The sequence below is a fragment of the Saccostrea cucullata genome, unplaced genomic scaffold (genome assembly GCF_032062105.1).
Source record: "Saccostrea cucullata isolate Sc308-1 unplaced genomic scaffold, CSIRO_AGI_Scuc_v1 ctg912, whole genome shotgun sequence".
NCBI classification, from domain to species: domain Eukaryota; kingdom Metazoa; phylum Mollusca; class Bivalvia; order Ostreida; family Ostreidae; genus Saccostrea; species Saccostrea cuccullata.
Window position 1 is genome coordinate 162,360 of NW_026923925.1, and position 22,288 is coordinate 184,647.

Genomic DNA, 22,288 nt, shown 5'->3' on the forward strand with positions numbered 1-22,288 from the left:
AACGTGCAGATGCATGCAGGTCACTAACATCTGCATATTATTTTGGGAGATTACGTCGATATTTTGGCGCTAAAAGAGGTACTGTGTCAGGTTAACGTGCAGATGGAATCACGTTTTCTTGCCCGTTTAGCCCCTCCACTGGCTGTGGTGGCGGTCATACATTTGTAACGGGAACCAGTTTGTTTATGGCCGCAAAGTGTACTCAAACTGCCCCAAAGTATGCAAAATTTATCTTTAAACTCTACGAAGTAATACTAAGGAACAGACCAAGCCCACTAACTATCTAAAGGTACAATAACTGGTCCTGTTTTATTCAACCCAGGTTCTGAGATTCCTAGATTATGATCAACACCTTGAAATAAGAAGAAAGTTTAAATTTTAACAATTAATTTATTTGTAATAAATTGTCAAATTGATAAGTCAGGTTTAAAGTTTAGAATTTATTGTAAGTCCAAAAATATGAATTTCACAAATATAATTTTAGAACAAATTTTGTAGATAGAACAAACTGAATTTTACAAAGGTAATTCCTAAATTGACTCACATACAAACTCACTCACATCTAATCTTTGACAACTCCGCCCACTTTCGTACTGACCAGCCAATTAAATTAAGGATAGAAAATTGCAAGAACAGGGGGAATTCGTATGACATTAATTTACAACACTGAAATTAGGTAGAGCTAAGCATAACAAATTCAAAGAACACGATCCTAAGATCTAACCATAAAGTTGATAACAAGTATGAGTAAATGACATTGATATATCGTGAGACAGGAAAGAGATGTCAAGAATTAGATATTGGTAACATGTGCAAATTGCATTCACTAAACATCAAATGAAAACAATTAACTTTCAACTACAGATGTCAAACAAGACCGAAAAGTAATAATCAATTATATAAAAATATATTCATAATTAATAATTTGTCATTTAGAAACCCTTATAACCCATAATCATAACATCCGCCCACAGAAAATAAAATTGTAAAACAATTTTTACACGGGGTTAATAAATGCAAATTAATGTTTTTTTAAAAAATGAGGATTACACAGAGAAAGAGAAAAAAATAAACAAGTGTCACATACAATCTACAACATGAGTAAAAACTCAAAACAATGTTCTCGTACTTGCGCTTTCCATTAAGCTGTACATTAGAAACATATTAAATTGTAATTGTAAAAATAGGTATAACCCGTAATGACACAAATGATTGAAAAGTAATACATGTATCCTTCTATCATGTAAGTACCATGGTTTACAAAACAATTAGCATACACGGAGACATTGATATACAGCAGCTAAAATAATTACTTAGATAAAGGATGGCTTCGAAACAGCCATAATCAAACAGTAATTAATAGCAAAGCTGGTAAACACTGCTCCATCACATAGTGGTCACTCGACTTAATTAGATTATCTCCTCAGCACCACGAGACGAGCTCCTGCAGTTAAATAACTAGAGCAAATTACTTTCTCGGACAAAATGCTGTGCTCAATTTTCATGTGAATCATAATTCACTGCAAATAGTTATGATCTCACCCAATCATAAAATAAAATGAAAAATCTATACAAGGCGCCGCAATGAAAAAAAAAATTAAAAATAAAATCAACTAACAAGAATTAAAAAAAAAAAAAGTTCGCGGGGTCCCTTTCCGTTCCAGTTGCACACAGCTTGTCGATGGTTTGGGCCATTGCAATTGTAACACACGTATCGGGTATTCCTAGTTGGGTGGGCTGCTCTGTGTCCCTGGCCTCTAGGCGGTCCATTCGTTCCACGAGCTGCAACAAAAGCTTCTCCATGTTGGTAGAGGTTGCGGAGGGTTCCTTGGGTGTAACGGCAGCGACCGAAACAGGAGCCGTAGACTGGCGATATCCATAAGCCTCTCCGAGTTTGGCCTGCTGGAATGCGGCTTGAAGGTTCTTTGGATTGGCTGCCCTGACAAAGAATGCCAGTTGTTGTGGGAGTCCATTGATGAATTTTGCAGTAAGGTCCCTCTCTGGTTTCTCCAATCTGGATCCTTTTTCCAGGACTTGGCTGTGGAAGCCTTCTATGGGGGCCCCAGGCTGGAGGGTCAAAGCGTCAAATATGGCGGATTCCGCAATGATTGCTGGATCGTATAGAGATCTGCTGAGGTATTGCGCATTGAAAGCCTCCTTTACCACAGTCCAGGAAAGTTTATCGCTCGCCTCTAATGTAGTAAACCACACAAGTGCTGGTCCCTTCAGGTGTAAATGGAATGCAGCTATCACTCTACTATTGTCCTTCAAATTCTGCAAAGTGCAGAACGATTCAAATTCCTCCAGAAACTTCTGGGCATTTTCGCTTGTGTACCCATGAAATTTAGTAAGTTCAATTTTAGCAGAAATTGCTACGGGTGATGTCACTGGTTGACTAACTGGTGGCATTTCGAGAATGGTTTGATTTGGGGAATTAAATCCAAAACATTCTGTTATAATCCATGACGTAATAATAAAAAAGTCCAAAGAAAAAAGATTTAGATTCTCCACCATGTAATAAATTGTCAAATTGATAAGTCAGGTTTAAAGTTTTAGAATTTATTATAAGTCCAAAAATATGAATTTCACAAATATAATTTTAGAACAAATTTTGCAGATAGAACAAACTGAATTTTACAAAGGTAATTCCGAAATTGACTCACATACAAACTCACTCACATCTAATCTTTGACAACTCCGCCCACTTTCGTACTGACCAGCCAATTAAATTAAGGATAGAAAATTGCAAGAACAGGGGGAATTCGTATGACATTAATTTACAACACTGAAATTAGGTAGAGCTAAGCATAACAAATTCAAAGAACACGATCCTAAGATCTAACCATAAAGTTGATAACAAGTATGAGTAAATGACATTGATATATCGTGAGACAGGAAAGAGATGTCAAGAATTAGATATTGGTAACATGTGCAAATTGCATTCACTAAACATCAAATGAAAACAATTAACTTTCAACTACAGATGTCAAACAAGACCGAAAAGTAATAATCAATTATATAAAAATATATTCATAATTAATAATTTGTCATTTAGAAACCCTTATAACCCATAATCATAACATATTATGATGAAATTCTTAATATTTTGTAGTTGACAACAAATAACAAATAAGTTTCCAAAATAATCTCAAAATATAAAGAAAAAAAATGAGGTAGAAAAATAAATTAATAATTGAATAAATAATAACAAAATAAACATAATATGATAACAAAATTATAATGGGAGAAAATGAGTGTGATGTCCTAAGAACCTACCAAAATAGATAGGAGTGAGCTTCCATACACCTAAGAGATTTTATGATTCCATACAACACCGTAAAAATTATAGTGAGACTCTATGCAAGTAGACTGAAAATTTCCTAAAGCCCTGTTTATTACACAAGGGACAAGGCAATTTATTTATTATAAATAACACTATAAAGGCCTAGGGATATCTAATTAATCCTTGAACCAATGTGACTCTAGCTAAGGACTTGGTTACATTTTACAGAATTTAGATCGTGTCCTAAACAAAAAAAAATGAGACTGCACGAGCAGTCCGGGATTTAACCCTAAGAGTGAAGAAGAGAAAGCTTGAACCTTTGAGTTCTTTAGCCTAGAGTGAGTTGAAAATGCCGCTGTTACCGTTTATATATAAATCTGACCAATAAAAATCATTCTAACTAAGTAGCTTTGAAATAGTAATGTGAATATCTAAAATGACTTCTGATATGTTCAAAGTTCTGTCAACCAATGAAAAGTCAGGATACAAAATAAGTTCGGAATGACAGCCAATATGGAGGTAAATTTAACTTGAGCACATGTGAAAACAAATAAAGTTACAAAGTTACAAATACGGGACTTTGAACATCAGGGATGACTATCGGAAAAAGTAATTAAACTTTAAGGTAATTTAAGGCACTAAATATGCTAATAAAGACAAATTAGATATTCAATAAAAACCAAAACCGTCACATTCTCCCCCCCCCTTAAAACAAAAATTACAATTTTTGTTACATAATAATAAGAGAAAAATAATAATTTATTAAAATTATAAATTTCAAAGTTCAATTCCCAAAGCCTCCCACGGGGCATTTCTCATCCCTGGGGTTATGATCTTCCGTCAGGGAGAACACTGGAGTGGATGTGGTCCTTCGCCTCTCCTCCTTTGCCCTCGCCTGTTCCCTCCTGTGTATCCGTGGCCGTTGCCTTTTGAACTCTCCTGGACTCACGAACTTCCTTCCTGACACTAGTTTCTTTAGAGGTATGATGGTGTTTTCTTCTGAGATGACGCCGGACTTCGGACATTTTAATGTCATTAAGTCCACAGAGGGGACAGTGATGTAATGTTACGAATCTGCGATGGTATCGGTGAAAATGACTCCAATAGCTCCCGAGTCGGTTAAACCAATGATCTCCAGAGGAACATCCTACAATAGGACAAACCATGACGTCAACCATTTTGGTTTCTGCTTTAACCTGGATGACCTTCTAGGTTGCAATGACAAATCATTGGTCGTATCATCCAAAGCAGTAGCTCCATTATCATCATCCGCATCATCACCTTCATCCTCATCACCTTGTTCATTTTCATTCTCAGTTTCTCCTGAAATTTCAGGTGATTCTTCATCAGCATTCTCTGATTCCTCGGAAGCGCTTCCATGTACCATTGGCTCATGATGTTCAGTATCTGCAATATTATGTTGAATATTGCTATCTGAATCAGATACCAAAATCTCATGCTCTGTACCATCACTGTACATCATCGTCTTTGTCTAACTGCTCTGAATGTTGAGTAATCTTACGCTTTATTGGAGTCTTTCTCTTTCTGGGTAATGGAGTGGGCCTATTAGAAATAAAACCAATTGGATATAGCAAATTTCTGTGTAGGGTTCGCTTCTTTCCTTCTCCATTTTCTTTCTTTACAGTGTAAACTGGAATCCTGGGATTGGGCTGTGATAGAATGATATAAGGTGTATCTTCCCATTTATCTGCTAACTTATGCTTACCTTCGAAGTGTACCATCCTTACCAATACTTTATCTCCCACTTCCAGCACTGTACCTCTTGCACTTCTATTGTAATGATCTTTCTGCTTTGCTCTAGACTTCTCTGCTTCTCTAAAAGCTAAATCGTATGCTTGCATCAGTCTTTTTCTAAACTCCTGGACATACTAAATTTGTGGCTTTCTTGTATCTTCCTTGACGAGACCAAAAGCTATGTCGATGGGTAAATTTGGCTGCCTACCAAACATAAGAAAGTATGGCGACTGACCAGTTGACTCATGTCTTGTACAATTATAAGAATGAACTAAAGCTGATACATAGGATTTCCAATTTGTTTTCTATTTTGGGTTCAAAGTTCCTAGCATGTTGATAAGCGTTCTATTAAATCTTTCTGTCATTCCGTTCCCCATTGGGTGATACGGAGTTGTTCTTGATTTCTGAGTTCCAATTAACCTGCAAAGTTCCTTAATTGCTTTCAAAATTAGCTCCCTGGTCCGAATGAATACGTTTAGGAATACCATAATGAGTAATGGACTGATTTAATAAAATTTCTGCTGTCGTTCTGGTTTCTGGTAGGATAAGCCTGAGCATAGCGCGTGAAGTGGTCTGTAACTACCAATATATTTTGTTGTCCTCCCCTGGATTGCTCAAGTGACAAAAAGTCAATACATATCAGCTCTAAGGGTTGTGTGGTAGTAATACTTACCAATGGTGCTCTGTCAGGTTGTGACTTCCTCTTGATACATCGATCGCAATTACTTACCCAGTTCTCTATGTCTGTAGATATACCAGGCCAATAAAATCGTTCTTTTATTAGAGATGTTGTTCGTTCTCTACCCGGATGACCCATTTCATCATGAAGTAACTTCAGTACTGTTGGTATTTGTACTGCTGGTAGAATAAGCTGTTTAAAATTCTGATCTTGCATGTTGACTTTTCTGTACAAAATTCCATCTTCTACACATAGCTTGTCAAACATTCTAAATAATGGACTGATGGGAAATTGTCCTCTCTTGGGCTTTTCTCCTGATTTAACTCTAATTCTTTCATCTTGATGTTGAAGTTTCTTCCAGTCAATATCCTGTGATACATTCATCCGCAAATCAGTCTGAACAAAATCTACTGCTTCTGGTATACCTAAACTTTCTATGTAGGCAATGTCCATCTTCTTACAAACAGACCTTACAGCTTCTTTGGACATTGGAATCCTGGATAAAGCATCGGCATCCTGATTATTGATTCCTGGTCTGTACTTAATGTCAAACTCGTATGTTCCCAGAGCAGCTAACCACCTGTGTCCTGTTGCATCTAAAGTTGCAGTTGACAGCACATAGGTTAGGGGATTATTGTCTGTAAGAACCGTGAAAGTATTCCCGTACAGGTAGTCATGAAATTTGTCTACTACCGCCCATTTCAGAGCCAAAAACTCTGGCTTATGAGCAGGATAATTTTGCTCTGATCTCGATAATCCTCGACTGGCAAATGCTATAACTTTCTTTAATCCATCATGCTCCTGGTAAAGTACTGCTCGAAGACCTTGGCCACTGGCATCTGTATGTAATTCGAAAGGCTTACTAAAATCTTGATAACTCAAAACTGGCGCAGTTGATAATTTCTGTTTCAATAAATCAAAAGCTCTTTGCTGTCTCTCGCCCCACTCCCATTCTTTTACAATTTTCTTTTTCTTCTTTTTGGATGTACTGGGAAATAACTCTGTCAATAGTTTAGAAATCTGGCTAAAATTCTGAATAAATCTTCTAAAATATCCTGCAAATCCTATAAACTTCCTAATCTCTTCTTGATTGGTAGGTGTAGGCCAGTCAACTACCTTTGATATCTTGTCTGGATCCTTCTCTACTCCTTCCACTGGAAACAACAAGTCCCACATACTTCACTTTCCTTTTGAATAAGGAGCATTACTTGGGTGACAATTTGAGATTGGCTGCACGGATACGGTCGAAAACTAATTTTAGTCGTTCCAAATGTTGTTGAAATGTAGAGGAAAATACAATGATATCGTCAATAAAAATACAGCAAATTTTCAAATGTAAATCTCCTAAAGTTTCTTGCATCAAACGTTGATAAGTTGCTGGTGCTCCTGTCAACCCAAAAGGCATTCGGTTAAATTCATACAGGCCTAAAGGTCCTACAGTGAAGGCCGTTCTTTCCTAATGTGGTTCAAAGATTTCCACCTGATGGTATCCGGATTTTAAATCTAGGACCGCAAAATATTTTTCCCTGCTAAACAATCCAGCATTTCCTCAATCCGAGGTAGGGCGTATGCGTCCTTTTTGGTCTTTTTATTTAACTGTCTAAAATCAATACATAGCTGTAAGGAGTTGTCTTTCTTCTTTACTAGTACTACATTTGATGACCACGGGGAATGGGATTTTCTTATGATTCCAGATCTCAACAGCAGCTTCAGATGTTCTCGTACTTCATTTATCATTGCTGGAGGAATTCGTCTGTATCTTTGCTTGAAGTTCTTATCATCTTCTAATTCAATCTTGTGATACACATTCCTTGCTACTTTTAATTCTACTCCATGGCGGGGCCCTTGCTGACTTGGACTTGTCAGTTTTCTAATATTGAAAATTCATGTTATCTTAAGTTGTATTTTCAATTTGTAGTTATATATTAAAACAAACACATTAAATTTGGTATTTCAATTAAATTAAATATTGATTTTGACTTTCCAGCGATGTGGATATAGATATCCCCATTCCTACCATATTGGATGTCTAAAGAGAAGACTGTGTTAATGTAAGGAAGGATATGGAAATAACGAACAGTATTCAATCTCAACGTCCATTAAACAAATATACAAAATAAGAGCAGAGCAAACATGGACCTCCGAAACATCAGAGGTGGGATCAGGTGCCATGGAGGAGTGAGCATCCCCTGCCGACCGGTCACACCCGCCGTGTGCTCTTTGTCATAATCAGGAAATAACGGAAAAAATCCGTAGTCAATTCAGTGTATAAATAATGGACTAACAATTGATATGAAAAACGTCAGTCAGCATTTCATTCAATGATAAATTGTATTTGCTGACAAGGTCATTGTATCGACCATATAATTTACGAGATGATGACTTTAAATGAGACTGTTGATATTCTTGTTTCATCAACTTGCTTGTCAATAATTTACCTCGTTTAAGAAATTGTTCATATGCAGAGCATGCTCTTGCGTATCGAATCAACTGAGATATAAATACTCCGTATGCAGGTGATAATATCCTTTTTTCAGAATACTTTCATTACCAGGTCTGGTACAATCACTAGATTTAGCTTCGTAGCTTGATTTACCTACATAGCTTTATTTACCTATCTGAGATAGCTTTATTTAGCTACCAAATTTATCTATTTCTATTAAAAAGCATTTTTCTCAGGTTGTGCAGACAATATCATTTTGATGCAGTGATCATTTTCAACTTTGAACTCATCTAAAAACAACTTATGAAACAAGATGTGTTTTTAAAACACTGATGCCCCCGTATGGCAACATAGCAAAGATTAAGCTTTTATTAACTGCAAATTTAATTAATTTGTACCAAAAGTAGGGTATTCTCACTGGAAAACAATTGTGAAATTGAAAGTAAGCTAATGTTAAAGGTTTTTAATAAGTACAAAAATCTCCCAAGGTCAAGGTCAATGTAATTACATGTAGTATCAAATGAAAGGTCATGCCACATAAAATACTTATGTAGAGCATGAAAGCCCTAGCCCTAACCGTTCAGAAGTTATGGTTTACGTTTAATTTCTTAAAAAGTAGGTCAAACTCCAAGGTCAAGGTCAAAGCATCAAAGTTATTGTTATCAAATGAAAGGTCTTGTCATAAGGATCAAATATGTAAAGTATAATGGAACTAGCCCTAAGTCTTTAAAAGTAATGGTCAAGTTTGCTTTTTTAAAGTAGGTCAATCTCAGAGGTCAAGGTCAAAGGGTCAAGGATCTTCATATCCAATGAAGGGTCTTCTCACAAGGATTAAATATATGAAGTATAAAAGCCATATCCCATACCGTTCATCTCTTACTGTTCAAAAGTTATGGCCAAGGTTAAAGTGTTTTCACAAGTATGGAAATCGTCAAGGTCAAAGGGTCAAGGTTGTTGGTATCCAGTGAAAGGGCTTTTAACAAACATTACATATGTGAAGTATAAATGTCCTGGTATATACTGTTCAAAAGATATGGCCAAAGTAAAAAGTTAAAATTTTCATGTAAAAGTGGTCAAATTCCAAGGTCAAAGGGTCAAAGTTGTTGGTATCCAATGAAAGGGTTTGTCACAAGAATCAAATATGTAAAGTATGAAAGCACTAGCCCCAACTCTTTAAAAGTTATGGTCAAGGTTTGCTTTTTTAAAGTAGGTCAAGCTCCAAGGTCAAAGGGTCAAGGGTCCTCATATCCAATGAAGGGTCTTCTCACAAGGATTACATATATGAAGTATGAAAGCCCCATCCCTTACCGTTCAAAAGTTATGGCCAAGGTTAAAGTGTTTTCACAAGTATGGAAATATACAAGGTCAAAGGGTCAATGTTTTTGGTATCCAGTGAAAGGTCTTTTAACAAACATTACATATGTGAAGTATAAATGTCCTGGTGTCTACTGTTCAAAAGATATGGCCAAAGTAAAATTTTAAAATTTTCATGTAAAAGTGGGTCAAACTCCAAGGTCAAGGTCAAATTTGGTGGTACCCAAAGAAAGGTCTTGTCACAAGGAATACACATATGAAATATGAAAGTCATAGCTCCACTAAATCAAAAGTTATGGGCAAGGTTAAAGTTTTTGCGGACAAACAGACAGAGAGACAGACAGACACGACAAAAACTATATACCCCCAAAACTTCGTTTACGGGGGCATAAAAACTTCGTTTACGGGGGCTTAAAAATCTCTCTTGAAAAAATGTCTTTCTGCGCAATTGCAATCAGAGTTCTGAAAGTTTTGGGGCTATGTATGACAGTTAGAACAGTTATCCTGGAATGAAATGACAAAGAAGTCCAGTTTCGGTTAACACGATAATAGGTCGGTAATTATTCAGCACAATGTGAAGTAATCATACTCAGTCATGCCTCATCACATCTCACCGCATGGTCAGATAACCAAACAATGGAATTACATGTTCTGCTCTAAATTGTCCAAATGCAGCAATGTATAATCTATCTCTGCTTTGAAATGTTTTAAAAGCCTCCCTAATGTAAATATCAATAGTCATTTAATCGCGACTTTTTGTCTCTTTTTGATAAAAGAAAACTTTTGAAAACTTTCACTTTCACTCTGCTACTGCATGATCAGAAGTTATGACGTCACAGGTTTGGTATTTAACCAGTGTGATAATGCTACGTTTTCGACCCCTTTTACTATGTTTTGGCTAAACATAACTCTGGGTCTCCCAAGTCTGTATATCAGATAGAAATTATAATACCAAATAAGTTTCTTTATAAAACTTTATTAAAATAAATTAATTTGTCAAGGATGAGTTATTGAGCGGTAATAAATTATGAAAGCAATAAATCAATATGAATGGGATTTTTATATCCCATATAAATTTTTTCCTAAATGTGGGAATACCCAAAAATATTTCTTTTCAATAATAAACTATTTAAATTAAATTTAAATAACCACAGGCATCAGTTCCCAATATTAATAAATTAATCTAATTAATTAATTACCCATCTACTCTGGGTTTCCATTTCCCAATAGCTTTTTCTGTCCTCGTCAATATGAGGCAATGAGCAGAGTGCTGCAGATGACAGCTGACAGCTGTTTATATCGTATTACTTTGCTAGTTAAATGACGTACGATCCGCTCCCCCTTCCCGCAATTAGACCTGCACCGGAAGTTTATAGTGCTAAGCGATCTCGATGCATTTAAAAACAATGTCAGATTCGCGGGAATTGGAGTTATGTCAGTTGGAGGATCATACTAGGGTTTACAATGTCGGAATAACATGAAAAGTAGGTTATTTACATAAGTTACGATTTAGGGAACTGCCTGTATGTGTGTCAATCTTTCGTATAAGATTATTTGTTATCTTACTTTCCACACTAATGGAGGAAACTCGGATTGACATGTCGATAGAAAAAATGACATTAAACTATAAAATATTAAATCATGAATCGTAACACTGCCCCCTTTCCTAATAGGCATTCGTCCTCGAATGGGAACTATGTCAAGCCATTGAAAGGAAAAGAAATCAGTGATGTCAAAGGAAAGTGTATTTTCATTAACTTGTCATGTTAATGATAAAAATTCATTACAAATTTTATAATGAAACATTTTAAACATATTATATAACAATTATAACAATTGACATCATATTCAAACAACAACAAATATAAATAAAAATTAACAATATATCACATCTTAGAATATATCAGTGTTTGTCTATCACATCTCGGAATATATCACAGTGTTTATCTGTCTCATTTTTGTTCCTCCTAGAGTGGCTCTGTCTGTCCCTTTTTCTCGACTGCTAACACTAATCCAGATAGACCATAGAATTTTCCTTCAACGTAAAGTTGACGCAACAACGTAAAGTCGGATGGTAGAATAGTAGGAAAAGCTTCTGGGGATCTTAAATAGTCAAGCACGAAATCAAAGAATCTGGGATTCCTGTCAATAAAATAAGTTTCTTTGCATGGCTTGATTGGTGAATTTGGATTGGTCATTGCTGCAAGTAATGATGATGGGTCGCTCAATAGTGTTCTTCTACTTGTTTCAAACTTTCTCCCCCCTACATTCAGTATTACATGGCCGTCTTGTTGCTCTTTGAGTATGTTCAGTTTAACTTCCATCTGGTCAGTCGGGTTATATCTCTGTGTTTCATTAGATTCCTGAACTTCGTAGCTTTCTTCTTCTGGGGCATTTATCGAAAGGACATCTTTGATGGAATTTTCAGATATCTTTGTAGATGCGGACGAGTCCGAATTTGAAGTTAAAGATGAGGATGAGGATGTCGATGATACAACTGACTTGGATTTGTAAGTTTTCTTTGCCTTTGGGTTAGAAGTAGCAGATGTGGTTGTCTTAGACTGAAGTTGGGGTTGTTCCACAGGTTTAGGACTTGGTACTGGACCAGGAGCGGGAATTCTCTGGTCATTGTCGCCTTAGTTGTCTACTTTTTGTTTCTTTGGGGGTGCTATTGTGTCCATAAAGATTGCTCTTTTTGCTCCTGGTGTCGGATTGAAGTTGGGAACAACTACTTTCATGTAAGCCTTTACGAGAGTTGATCACTTCCGCTGGAATTCAGCAAATTCTTTGCGCTCTTCTTCCCCATACTTCATGTTAGATTTTTTTTAGAATTTGTAGGTTGTACCCCTTGCACCCGTGTTTTTGGTCCTTGCGCCCCAACATATCGTGGCATTTGTCGCATTGGTAACCGAACCCGGAATGGGTGGCGGTCAAATGGCGTTCCGCATGGACCTGATTTGTAAATTCCCTTCCATTGCAAAGGATGCATTTGAAGCGCTGTATCTGTGGAAATAGGTATTTTTTTTAGTCCCATTGGAACCATGTCATAGTAATAATATGTGCAATAATAATATAGTAACAGTAAAATTATGTCAATCAAAATTTGAATAATATGTCAATCAAGTTTTGAACTATATGTCAATCTATATAATGTATATATACTGTATTAGACATGCATATATACATAACAGAATAGAATTTGTATGCTTGAAACCATTTGGGAATATTTATCCCATTGTAGATTTTCAATCTATTATGGTGAATTACCTCCGCTTCATGTCTAGGGTGCTTTTGAAATTTGTAGAGAATGTCATTTATTTTCTCTTTGATTCTGAATGGTCCTGCCCAATGTCTGGATAGCTTTCGTTCTAAACCCAGATTTTGGTTAGAATAGTATACCTATACTGCATCACCTATTTTATAGGGATTACGTTGGATTTTTGTATTATACTCTCTTATCATATCTTGGGAATTTAATTTGATATTCTCTCTTGCAAAATTGTAAATTTTGTTCATTTTCTCTGACAAATTTTGTATATAATCTGAAATGTTGCTTCTTTCAGAGTCAGGTCTCCCAAGTACTAGATCAATACGGAGTGCAACTTGTCGACCAAAGACCATCTCATTTGGGCTCACCCCTGTGGATTCATGTCCTGAGGACCTATAAGCCAACATAAGTAAAGGTACTAACTCATCCCAATTTTTCTGATTTTTATCAACAAAAGCTGACAACATGTTTTCAATTGTACGGTTAGCCCTTTCAATCATCCTGTCAGATTGGGGTCTGTAAGGTGAAGTTCGGGTCTTCTCTATTCCCAGTAATTTACACAATTCTTGGAATATAGTAGACTCAAACATTTGACCTTGATCGGAGTGTAATTGCATTGGTACTCCAAAGATAGGTATTATATGTTGCAATAGTTTTTGGGATATTGTAGTAGCTTTTTTATTTTTCATAGGGATGGCGTCAACCCATTTTGTAAAGTAGTCTCCTACAACTAGTAGGTATGAGTTTTTCTTATGGGTAATGGGAAGTGGTCCCAATATGTTTAATGCCCAACGTTCCATTGGTACCCCAACGTTATAAATTTGTAAGGGGGCTTTTGGTAAATTAATGGGAGATTTTCTCGAAGCACAAATGTCACAAGTTTGACAGAAATGTCGAATGTCATGAGACATTTTATACCAAAAATATTTGTCTCGAGCTTTTGATAATGTCTTTTTGTAACCCAGATGTCCCCCAGTGATGCCACTTTGGACTTCTTCCAAAACATCTTTAGCAAATAAACTGGAAAGAATTACTTTCAATTTTGGGGTAACATTTCCCCATTTATGATAAAGAATGTTACTAGTATCTTGCCATTTGAGGGAATCGAATCTAACCCAGTAATATTTGCATATTTCACTCAAATTTGATATAGTTTCCCAGGTAGGTTTATTTTGGGATTTTACCCATTCTATAACCTTTTTAATATCTTAGTTATTTTCTTGTATTTGTTCTAAACTCCTATTTTGAAGTGATAATTGTTTTTCAGGATCTTGAGAAGTAGATGGCAAAGAAGTTTCATGATTTCCAGAGCGAGTGACAACTTGACATGATTCAGGTATGCTTCTAACATGTTCATTACTAACTTTGTCAATAATTTCTGACCCATATTTTGTGTCAGCTCTCATGCAATGTTTACAATTTTAATCGACACAAGGTCTTCGGGATAGGGCATCCGCATTGCTGTGTGATCGACCTGCTCGGTGTTCAATCTTAAAGTCATAGGAAGACAGTGATTCGAACCATCGGGCTAGCTTACCTTCTTGGTTTTTAAAGTTAAAGCCATGTGAGTGAGCCATGGTCAGTTCTCACTTTGAAAGGTTTTCCATATAAGTAGTGATGGAAATGTTTTATTGATTTGACAATAGCTAATAGTTCTCTTCTCGTGACACAGTAGCGTCGTTCAGTGGCACTAAAAGTTTTACTAAAGTAGCTTATGACCTTGACAACCCCATTTTGGTCTTGGGAAAGGACTGCCCTTAAACCTGTATTGGAGGCATATGTGTCAAGGATGAACAGGACTTCATCCTTTGGGAATGCTAAGATATCTGAGCTTATAAGAGCTTTCTTTAATGTGTCGAACTCTTTTTGACAATTGGGTTCCCATAAGAATTTTTGTTGGGATTCTGTCAGCTTATACAAAGGTTTGACAATATCTGCAAATTTATGTACAGATTTCCTATAATAGGAAATCAGTCTCTCAGATGCATCAATTAAAACTGTGCACATGCAGTAAAGACTTGGCTGGCTGTAGTAGACAACGTGTTCCTGAAAGGTTTCTCACATATTTGTTTTATGAAAAACAATTAAATATAGCTTGAAGTTTATTTCTTTTTATATCAAATGACAAGATATAATAAGTTCGAAATCATTTCAGTCAAACTTTTTCATAATATACCAATATTTTTAGCTATGAGCTATTAACCCCTAACTATAGGGGCCAGCCCCTTTTCATTAATTTAATATGAAAGCTCTTGTAGTTACACACAACTTTGTTATATACTTCTTACCAAATTATTCCCTTTTCAAAAGATATTACACAAAAAGTAGCAAAAATTCAAGGAAAAAAAATTTCTAAAATTTGCGGTTTTAAAGCTTCCAAACTTTAAGAAATCATCTTATAATTTTATCGTTGTGCACATCTACAATGTATTGAGATTTTTAGTGGAAACGAGACATCAAAATTTATCAATAAAAGGGCAATAACTCATAATTAAAGGCATGCATCAAAAAAATGAAAACATGTGAAAATAGGTTTAACTACAAGGTATCTAACCTGAAAGTTTCATAAAAATCAGTCCAAAGGTCTTTGAGAAATAGCTTGTCAAAAATCAAGCAGGAAAAAAAAATAATAAGAAACAATAGAATAACAGTAGGAAGCGGAAGACCCTAATTAAAGCGGACTTAATCTGCAATTTGGTATAACTATACCTGGTCAACACGGCTATCTCTTAGTTTCAAAAACTGCGCTTCCATGTGAATGTAGATATCCTTGAGTGATGGCCAGACTCTTTTATGATGCTTTGGTGGAAGAAAAGCATTTGGAAAGATTAATTTGTTTTAAAAATACCTCTAAAAGCAATTTGATTTTTAGGGTACTTGTCACTCCATGTTCAGAAACAACTTTCTTTATGTAATCTGATAGTCTTTTGTCCACAGGATGCCTGATAAATAAATGTATATTATTTTAAAAAGTATATAAGCAATTCTGTTCACAATTAACTTTAAGAGGTAAAAAATCTCTGATAAGACTATAGCTTAATGGTTTGTATTTATAACATAAGGAGGCGAAAAATAGCACTCAGATTTAAACTTTGATAAGCAATACATAGGTTAATGATCCTTGATTATTCTCTTTTTGTAGCAATATCTATTGCAATCAGAAAATATGCCATGAAATTTTAATAACTTAAAAGTAGTTTATGTGTAAGGTAAGTTTCTGATAGTGTAGCAGAATTGAAAAGTAATACATGTACTATTTAAATTTTACTTATTTACCTCTCCTTTCAGATGGTTTCTATGATCTTTAATATCAGAAAACTGTACATAAAAACGATGTTCAATTTTCTCTGCTTGTGAATTCTTAAAGTCTTCTTTAAGAATCTTCACCAGTTTCTTCTGATGATAACGTGTATTTTCTTCACCAGACAGCTTAAAAACAAAATTTGGTCTTGTTTAAATTTAATTTGTGTCAACAAAAAACTAAAACAGTTTAAGTTTAAAATTATGTTGTATTATGCAATATCAAAACATATGTAATATACATATTAAACAAAATATTTGGCAAAAGGGCAAACCCAGCTATGCAAGAGACATGAAGGCCTCAGAATCATGTGGCATACTAAAAGGTCCACTTGAGCAGAACAGTAAGGTGTGCTATTCTGCCAAGTGGTAGTAAGCTGCATATTCTGATGCAATCTCAGACTCCGTTTGATGTTTGAGGTGTCAAACAGTTCTGCGGTACCCGGAAGTAGAGCTTAGAGAAGTCTGGTCATCTCAGTGGAGAGCCAGCTGGCATACTCCGTGAACCCTTTAATTATGATGAGTTGAGGCGTCAAACTGATATGTGATCGCGACTGGGAAAAAGGGGCCAGATGCGGCAAACGTCATAATGAGAAATCGGCGATCAAACTTACGTCATAGATACAAGCATGGACATCTATTAATATAATACAGTTTTGTGAAGTGGTTAGAGCCATGACATGGCTGCTCCCGCTCTGACAATTTGACTGTTTTCTGAGTTTTCAAAGCCCCGATTGTAGTGAAAATTGCAGTAGGCTCTATTCTTGTCACTAGGAATATACTCTTTGGACCAAGCGTTCGGAGAATTTGTGTGTTTGTGCGTTCAACTTCATCTATTTCCAGGACATGGTAACTAATCAACCATGAAATTCCTTAGCATTGTACTTCGCCATTCATTCAGGCAGATAGTGAACACTTACTCTAATCATAACGGTATTGACTTGGGTAGACAAAGACTAAGGCGCGGATCTAAGGCTGGTAGATGTTTCAGGAGGAAAATAAGTGTCATAACTGGGGTATGTGACAATTTCTATCACCAACGACAATCATTTGCTAACTTGAATAATTTAACAGCATGCCATGACAATTCTATTTCGGCATGCCGTCCTGTTAAGTCTGAATCATGTAGATCAGTGAACTATTCGAATCTTATTTCAATTCAGCTGGAAAAGCCAACTAAATCTGTGAAAAATTTCAATCTTTATACTTTGAACTCTCGGTCAGTGAAAGACAAATCATTGGTGCTGTGCGATCACATTGTATCTAATGGTATTGACGCCCTAGCCCTAACTGAAACATGGCTTGGAAGTGACATAGATAGCATTGTGATAGGAGGGCTCGTACCAACCGGTTATGATATACTTCACGTCCCCAGAAAGAATCGTAGCGGTGGTGGTGTTGCTCTCATTTACAATAAGAATCTTTGTACTACTAATACTGTTCGTTATTTCCATATCCTTCTCAATTACAGTTAGACAATTCGATCAATTGTTTTGAGCACTGTGCTGTCTCTATTAGTTACAGCCAGTTAACCATGTTGAATATGTAGAATATGTGGATAATGGTGAAAAGCTACAAATACATTGTACATAATTAAAATATTGTACAAACATGACTTGAAATATAGACTGGACATAGTATGACTGCTTTACGTAATAAAACTGACTTACACCACAATTTTGTTCCTTAACAAACATTATAAAGTGAGAATAAGATGAAACTGAACATATAGGAAATTCAAATTATGACTGTAATGGACATCCATAGAAAAATTTTACCGGGAAACTGAAGTATTACAGTAAAAGTTAATTTATAGCGAAATATTACAAACTGCAAGGTGTACGTTTATGAAACACTAATTCTAAGCCTAAAATTACATATGCAAATAAATTTACTTACACTGTGAGCATGTAAAGCAGGCAAAACAAGTAGAAAAAGAGCGAAGAAGTGTAGCTTTAACTTGGGCGGAAATAATGAAGTCAACATATCATAAACATACGGAACCAAAAATGAACCTTGAAATTCCGGAATACTAACCGGCACACTCCTCGCCTGATATTGCATGTTACAACCCAATATCACTAATTAACAAATACAAGAAATACCTTTTCAAAAACTTGTAACTAAACAAATTCAGTTTCTATAAACTACAGTGTGTAATCATAATATACATGAAAAAGTATTATCAGCATTAGCAACTTAACATGGCACCAACACAACAAGTTCATTCACTGGACGTACATAAGTTCTTGGCACTTTGTCTATGATAGCACGAACCAAAACTTTTCGCACGAATCCGTCGTCACTTTGTACGGCCTTAATGACGAGTCCAATCGGCCAACGTATACGGCAGAGTTCTTTGTCGCGAATAAGTACAACATCACCTACAGCTACATTTCGCATGGGGAGATTCCATTTCTGACGGCGTTGCAGTTCGTTAAGGTATTCAACTTTCCAACGCTTCCAGAAAACTGACGCCAAATGTTGAACTCTTTTCCACTGTTTACGTAGTAGATCTTTCTGGTCAACATCAGTGTTGACATGGGTTGTATCAATAACATCAGACTTTTGGGTGAGTAGAGTTGAAGGTGTTAAAATACATGGATTTTCTGGATCTTTTGATACGGGTATTAACGGGCGCGAGTTGATGATAGAGCATGCCTCCGCTAAAAAGGTTGAAAGCACGTCATGTGTCAAACAGCGAGATCCATATTCCAGCAACATGGAATCAAGAATCCGTCTTGTAGTCCCGATCATCCTCTCCCACACTCCGCCCATGTGTGAGGAGTGTGGGGGGTTGAAGATCCATGTGGTCCCTTGTTTGGTAAGATAGTCATGTATAGGCCCATCTTCTACGTTAATTGTGTTGATCTTCAATTCATTGACTGCACCCACAAAATTGGTCCCCCTGTCAGAACGGATGATTCTTACACAGCCTCGAATAGCCACAAATCGTCTGAATGCATTAATAAATGCAGATGTTGTCATATCCTCCAGAACTTCAATATGGACCGCTCTAGTTGCTAGGCATGTGAAGAGGGCTGCCCACCTCTTACTATTGGCTGATCCACCTCTAGTTTTCCTCGTTATGATCTCCCAGGGACCAAAGACATCTACTCCAATAAATGAGAACGGTGGGTATCCAGGGAGTATGCGTTCTGAAGGTAAGTCCGACATTTTTTGGTGTTCAAGAGGTTTACGTAGCCTTCTGCATGTAACACAATTATGTATGAGAGAAGTTAAGAGTCTTTTTCCACCAACTATCCAGTAACCTGATGATCTAATTCGTCCCTCAGAAATATGGCGACCTTGATGCTTTGTATCCTCATGACATTTCCGAGTTATCAAGGTAGAAACGTGATGCTTGGCTGGTAAGATGACAGGGTTTTTGAATGTTTCCTCAAGGTGTGAATGTTTCAAGCGTCCCCCTACACGTAATAGTCCATCTGCATCAAGATAAGGGTTGAGTGTGAAAATAGGGCTGCTTTTCTTCACTGGTTTGGACGATCTCAGACAATTTATCTCTTCCTGATAAACACTCCTCTGTATGTCTTTGACTACAATTTTCTCAGTGTCAAGAAACAAATCTGCATCACTCGTCTTAGTGAAACTGGCCAACTTTCGACTCCGACGTCGTTCAATGAACCGGCGTAAGCAAACCAAAGCCAAAATTAGTCTTTCCCAACTGGAGAATCTTGCGAATCTGCCATTGTCAAGTCCGAAGGAGACTGTTTCATTGATCTTTAACTTGTTGCTTCGAACTTCTTTGTCGACATCAGGGTTGATGAGAGGATAATTAGTGTCCTCTTCTGCTGAGGAACATACTGTCCGAGGTCCTAATAGCCACTTACTGTCCTGCATGTCACTTGGATGGATTCCCCTTGTGCTGACATCAGCGGGGTTCACTTCGCTGCGTACGTAGAACCACTGCGTTGGTTTGCTGAAACTTCTAATATGTGCAACTCGATTAGCAACATATGTGAAGAAACGCTTGGTTTCGTTGTTGATATAGCCCTACACTACACGACTGTCACTAAAGTAGTTAATAGTGTCTAATTTTACTCCTAAGTGTTCCACTACAATTTGTGCAACTTCCACAGCGAGGACAGCAGCACAAAGCTCCAGCCTTGGTATGGTATGGCCACTCTGTGGAGAAACTTTTTTTGCCTTGCCGAGCAGGAATCCTATGGAAGAGGAACCATCGAGATAAGTTGCTTTGAGATAACACACTGCTGCAACAGCGAGTTCTGAGGCATCACAGTAAATCAAAAGTTCTCTAGAAACAGCTTCATTGAGGTTAGGTACTATGACACGCGGTATTTGCAGATTCTCCAAGACAGGAAGTGCTGATTTCCATGTCTCCCATTCTTCAACCAACTGAGCAGGTAGTTCGTCATCCCAGTCTAAAGTAGATGCAACGATTTTTCTCAAGATGATCTTCCCACTAATCGTTACAGGCGAGATGAATCCTAATGGGTCGTATAGACTGTTGACTGAAGAGAGAATTCCTCTACGAGTTGATGGTTTGCTCTCATCTGATATGCTGAACCTGAAGGAATCTGTCTTCAAGTCCCATAATAGGCCTAAGCTGCGTTGGGTAGGTGAGTCCTTTTCAAAATCTAACTCCACTAAGTTCTTTGCCAGGTCTTGAGAATCAAAAGCATCCATTACTGTCTGGTTATTTGATGCAAACTTATGGAGTCTAAGATTCCCATGCACTTTCATTGCATCCTGTGTTTTTCGGATCAAATCAATAGCTTCTTGTTCCGTAGGACATGACTTCAAACCGTCGTCGACATAAAAATCATTGACGATAAACTCTTTGACCTCTGGTCCATGGGTAGTTACAGAGAGCTCTCCTATGCGTTGAAGTCCGTACATTGCTATAGAGGGTGAAGGACGATTTCCGAAGACGTGTACTCTCATCCTGTAAGTTACAAGTGGATTTTCTAATTTGTTGTCCTTGTGCCATAGAAATCGGAGATAATCACGATGTTCTTCTTCTACCAGGAAAGAGTGGAACATTTGTTGGACATCAGCAACAACAGCTACTTCGTGTTTCCTAAAGCGAATTAGGATTCCCAACAGATTGTTGATGAGATCAGGGCCCTGCAGAAGCTGGTCGTTCAGGCAGACTCCTTCATACTTAGCTGATGCATCAAAGACTCCTCTAATTTGATCAGGTTTGCGAGGATGATACACTCCAAACAGAGGGAGGTACCAGCGTTCCTTACTATGTGGTAAGTACGGAGCTAATTCAGCATGCTCATTGTCCAATATCTTCTGCATAAATGCTAGGAAATGGCCTTTCTTCACTTCATTATGATGTAAGGAAGCATCCAAAGATTTAGCACGACGAAGAGCCATTTGATAATTATCCGGAATTGGTTCACGTGGTGAACGGAATGGCAAGGGTGCTGTCCATTTCCCCTCTGAGTTCAGATGAAATTCTTTATCCATGATGTTCAAGAATTTCTGGTCCTCTATGGAAAGTCCTGGTTTGTTGTCATCTGGCGTTTTCTTGAATATATCTATTTTTCCAATAACAGTCTTGTTCGTAGTGATAACAGTGTTCTGTATGTTGAACGTTTGTTTGCAAGGTTCCAACATTGTAGGTCGACCACTTTTATCGATGAAAGTTCTGTTGACACGTAATGGTGGAATGTGTGTTCCAGACAAACAAACATCTCCAATAATTGTCCATCCTAAAGGAGATCGTTGAGCAAAGGGAAAACGTGGTGGTCCTAATCTCTGATCAGTAACGTGATGTGCCTCTGGAAGATCCCGTCCTATAAGCAGTAGGACTTCCATAGATGGATCTAACGGATGTAGGTCCCGAGCAATATCCTGCAGGTGTGGATAATGACGAGCGATATCCGGTGTAGGAATTTCCGTCTGACTGTTTGGTATGTTGTCACACTCCAAGACAGGTGGTAATTTCAGTTGAACATTTTGACTGTCATTGATTCCTTCCACAATCAATCCTTTGGCCATCCTTCCATAACTAACATTCTTGCCTGAACAGGACTGCATTGTGTATTCAATTGGTGTGGATTTTATTCCTGTGGAATCAAAGAGAAGACTTCTTCCAAGTGTCTTATTACTTTGGTCGTCCAGCATGGCATAAGCTGTGATGAAGTTCTCTGGCTGTTCCTCTGGGTAAATACGAACAGGTACAATACGGGCACAAGATCTCCCAGAAAAGCTTGGTTTTCCACATATCTCAGTGCAGTTTGAGTTTACCTC

The 22,288-nt window shown here is 37.0% G+C and overlaps 1 protein-coding gene and 1 long non-coding RNA gene across 3 annotated transcripts; one reads left to right on the forward strand and one right to left on the reverse strand.

Moving 5' to 3' along the window:
* Nucleotides 1-11,442: 11,442 nt before the first annotated feature.
* On the forward strand, nucleotides 11,443-14,067 carry LOC134265282 (uncharacterized). Of its 2 annotated transcripts, XR_009991718.1 has the most exons (4): nucleotides 11,443-11,984; nucleotides 13,038-13,157; nucleotides 13,434-13,479; nucleotides 14,010-14,067. It is a non-coding gene; the product is annotated as an uncharacterized LOC134265282 (long non-coding RNA). The 2 variants fall into 2 exon arrangements; XR_009991719.1 differs by lacking the exon at nucleotides 13,434-13,479 and having other exon boundaries at nucleotides 14,010-14,051.
* A 4,174-nt stretch (nucleotides 14,068-18,241) lies between these two features.
* LOC134265285 (uncharacterized) lies at nucleotides 18,242-19,903 on the reverse strand. Its single transcript, XM_062747521.1, has one exon. It carries the CDS (start codon nucleotides 19,901-19,903, stop codon nucleotides 18,242-18,244), a length of 1,662 nt encoding a protein of 553 aa, XP_062603505.1.
* Nucleotides 19,904-22,288: the final 2,385 nt, after the last annotated feature.

Coding starts and splice junctions, on each gene's coding strand:
- LOC134265285 (XM_062747521.1), bottom strand. CDS start 19,903: ATGCAGGACAGTAAGTGGCTATTAGGACCTCGGACAGTATGTTCCTCA.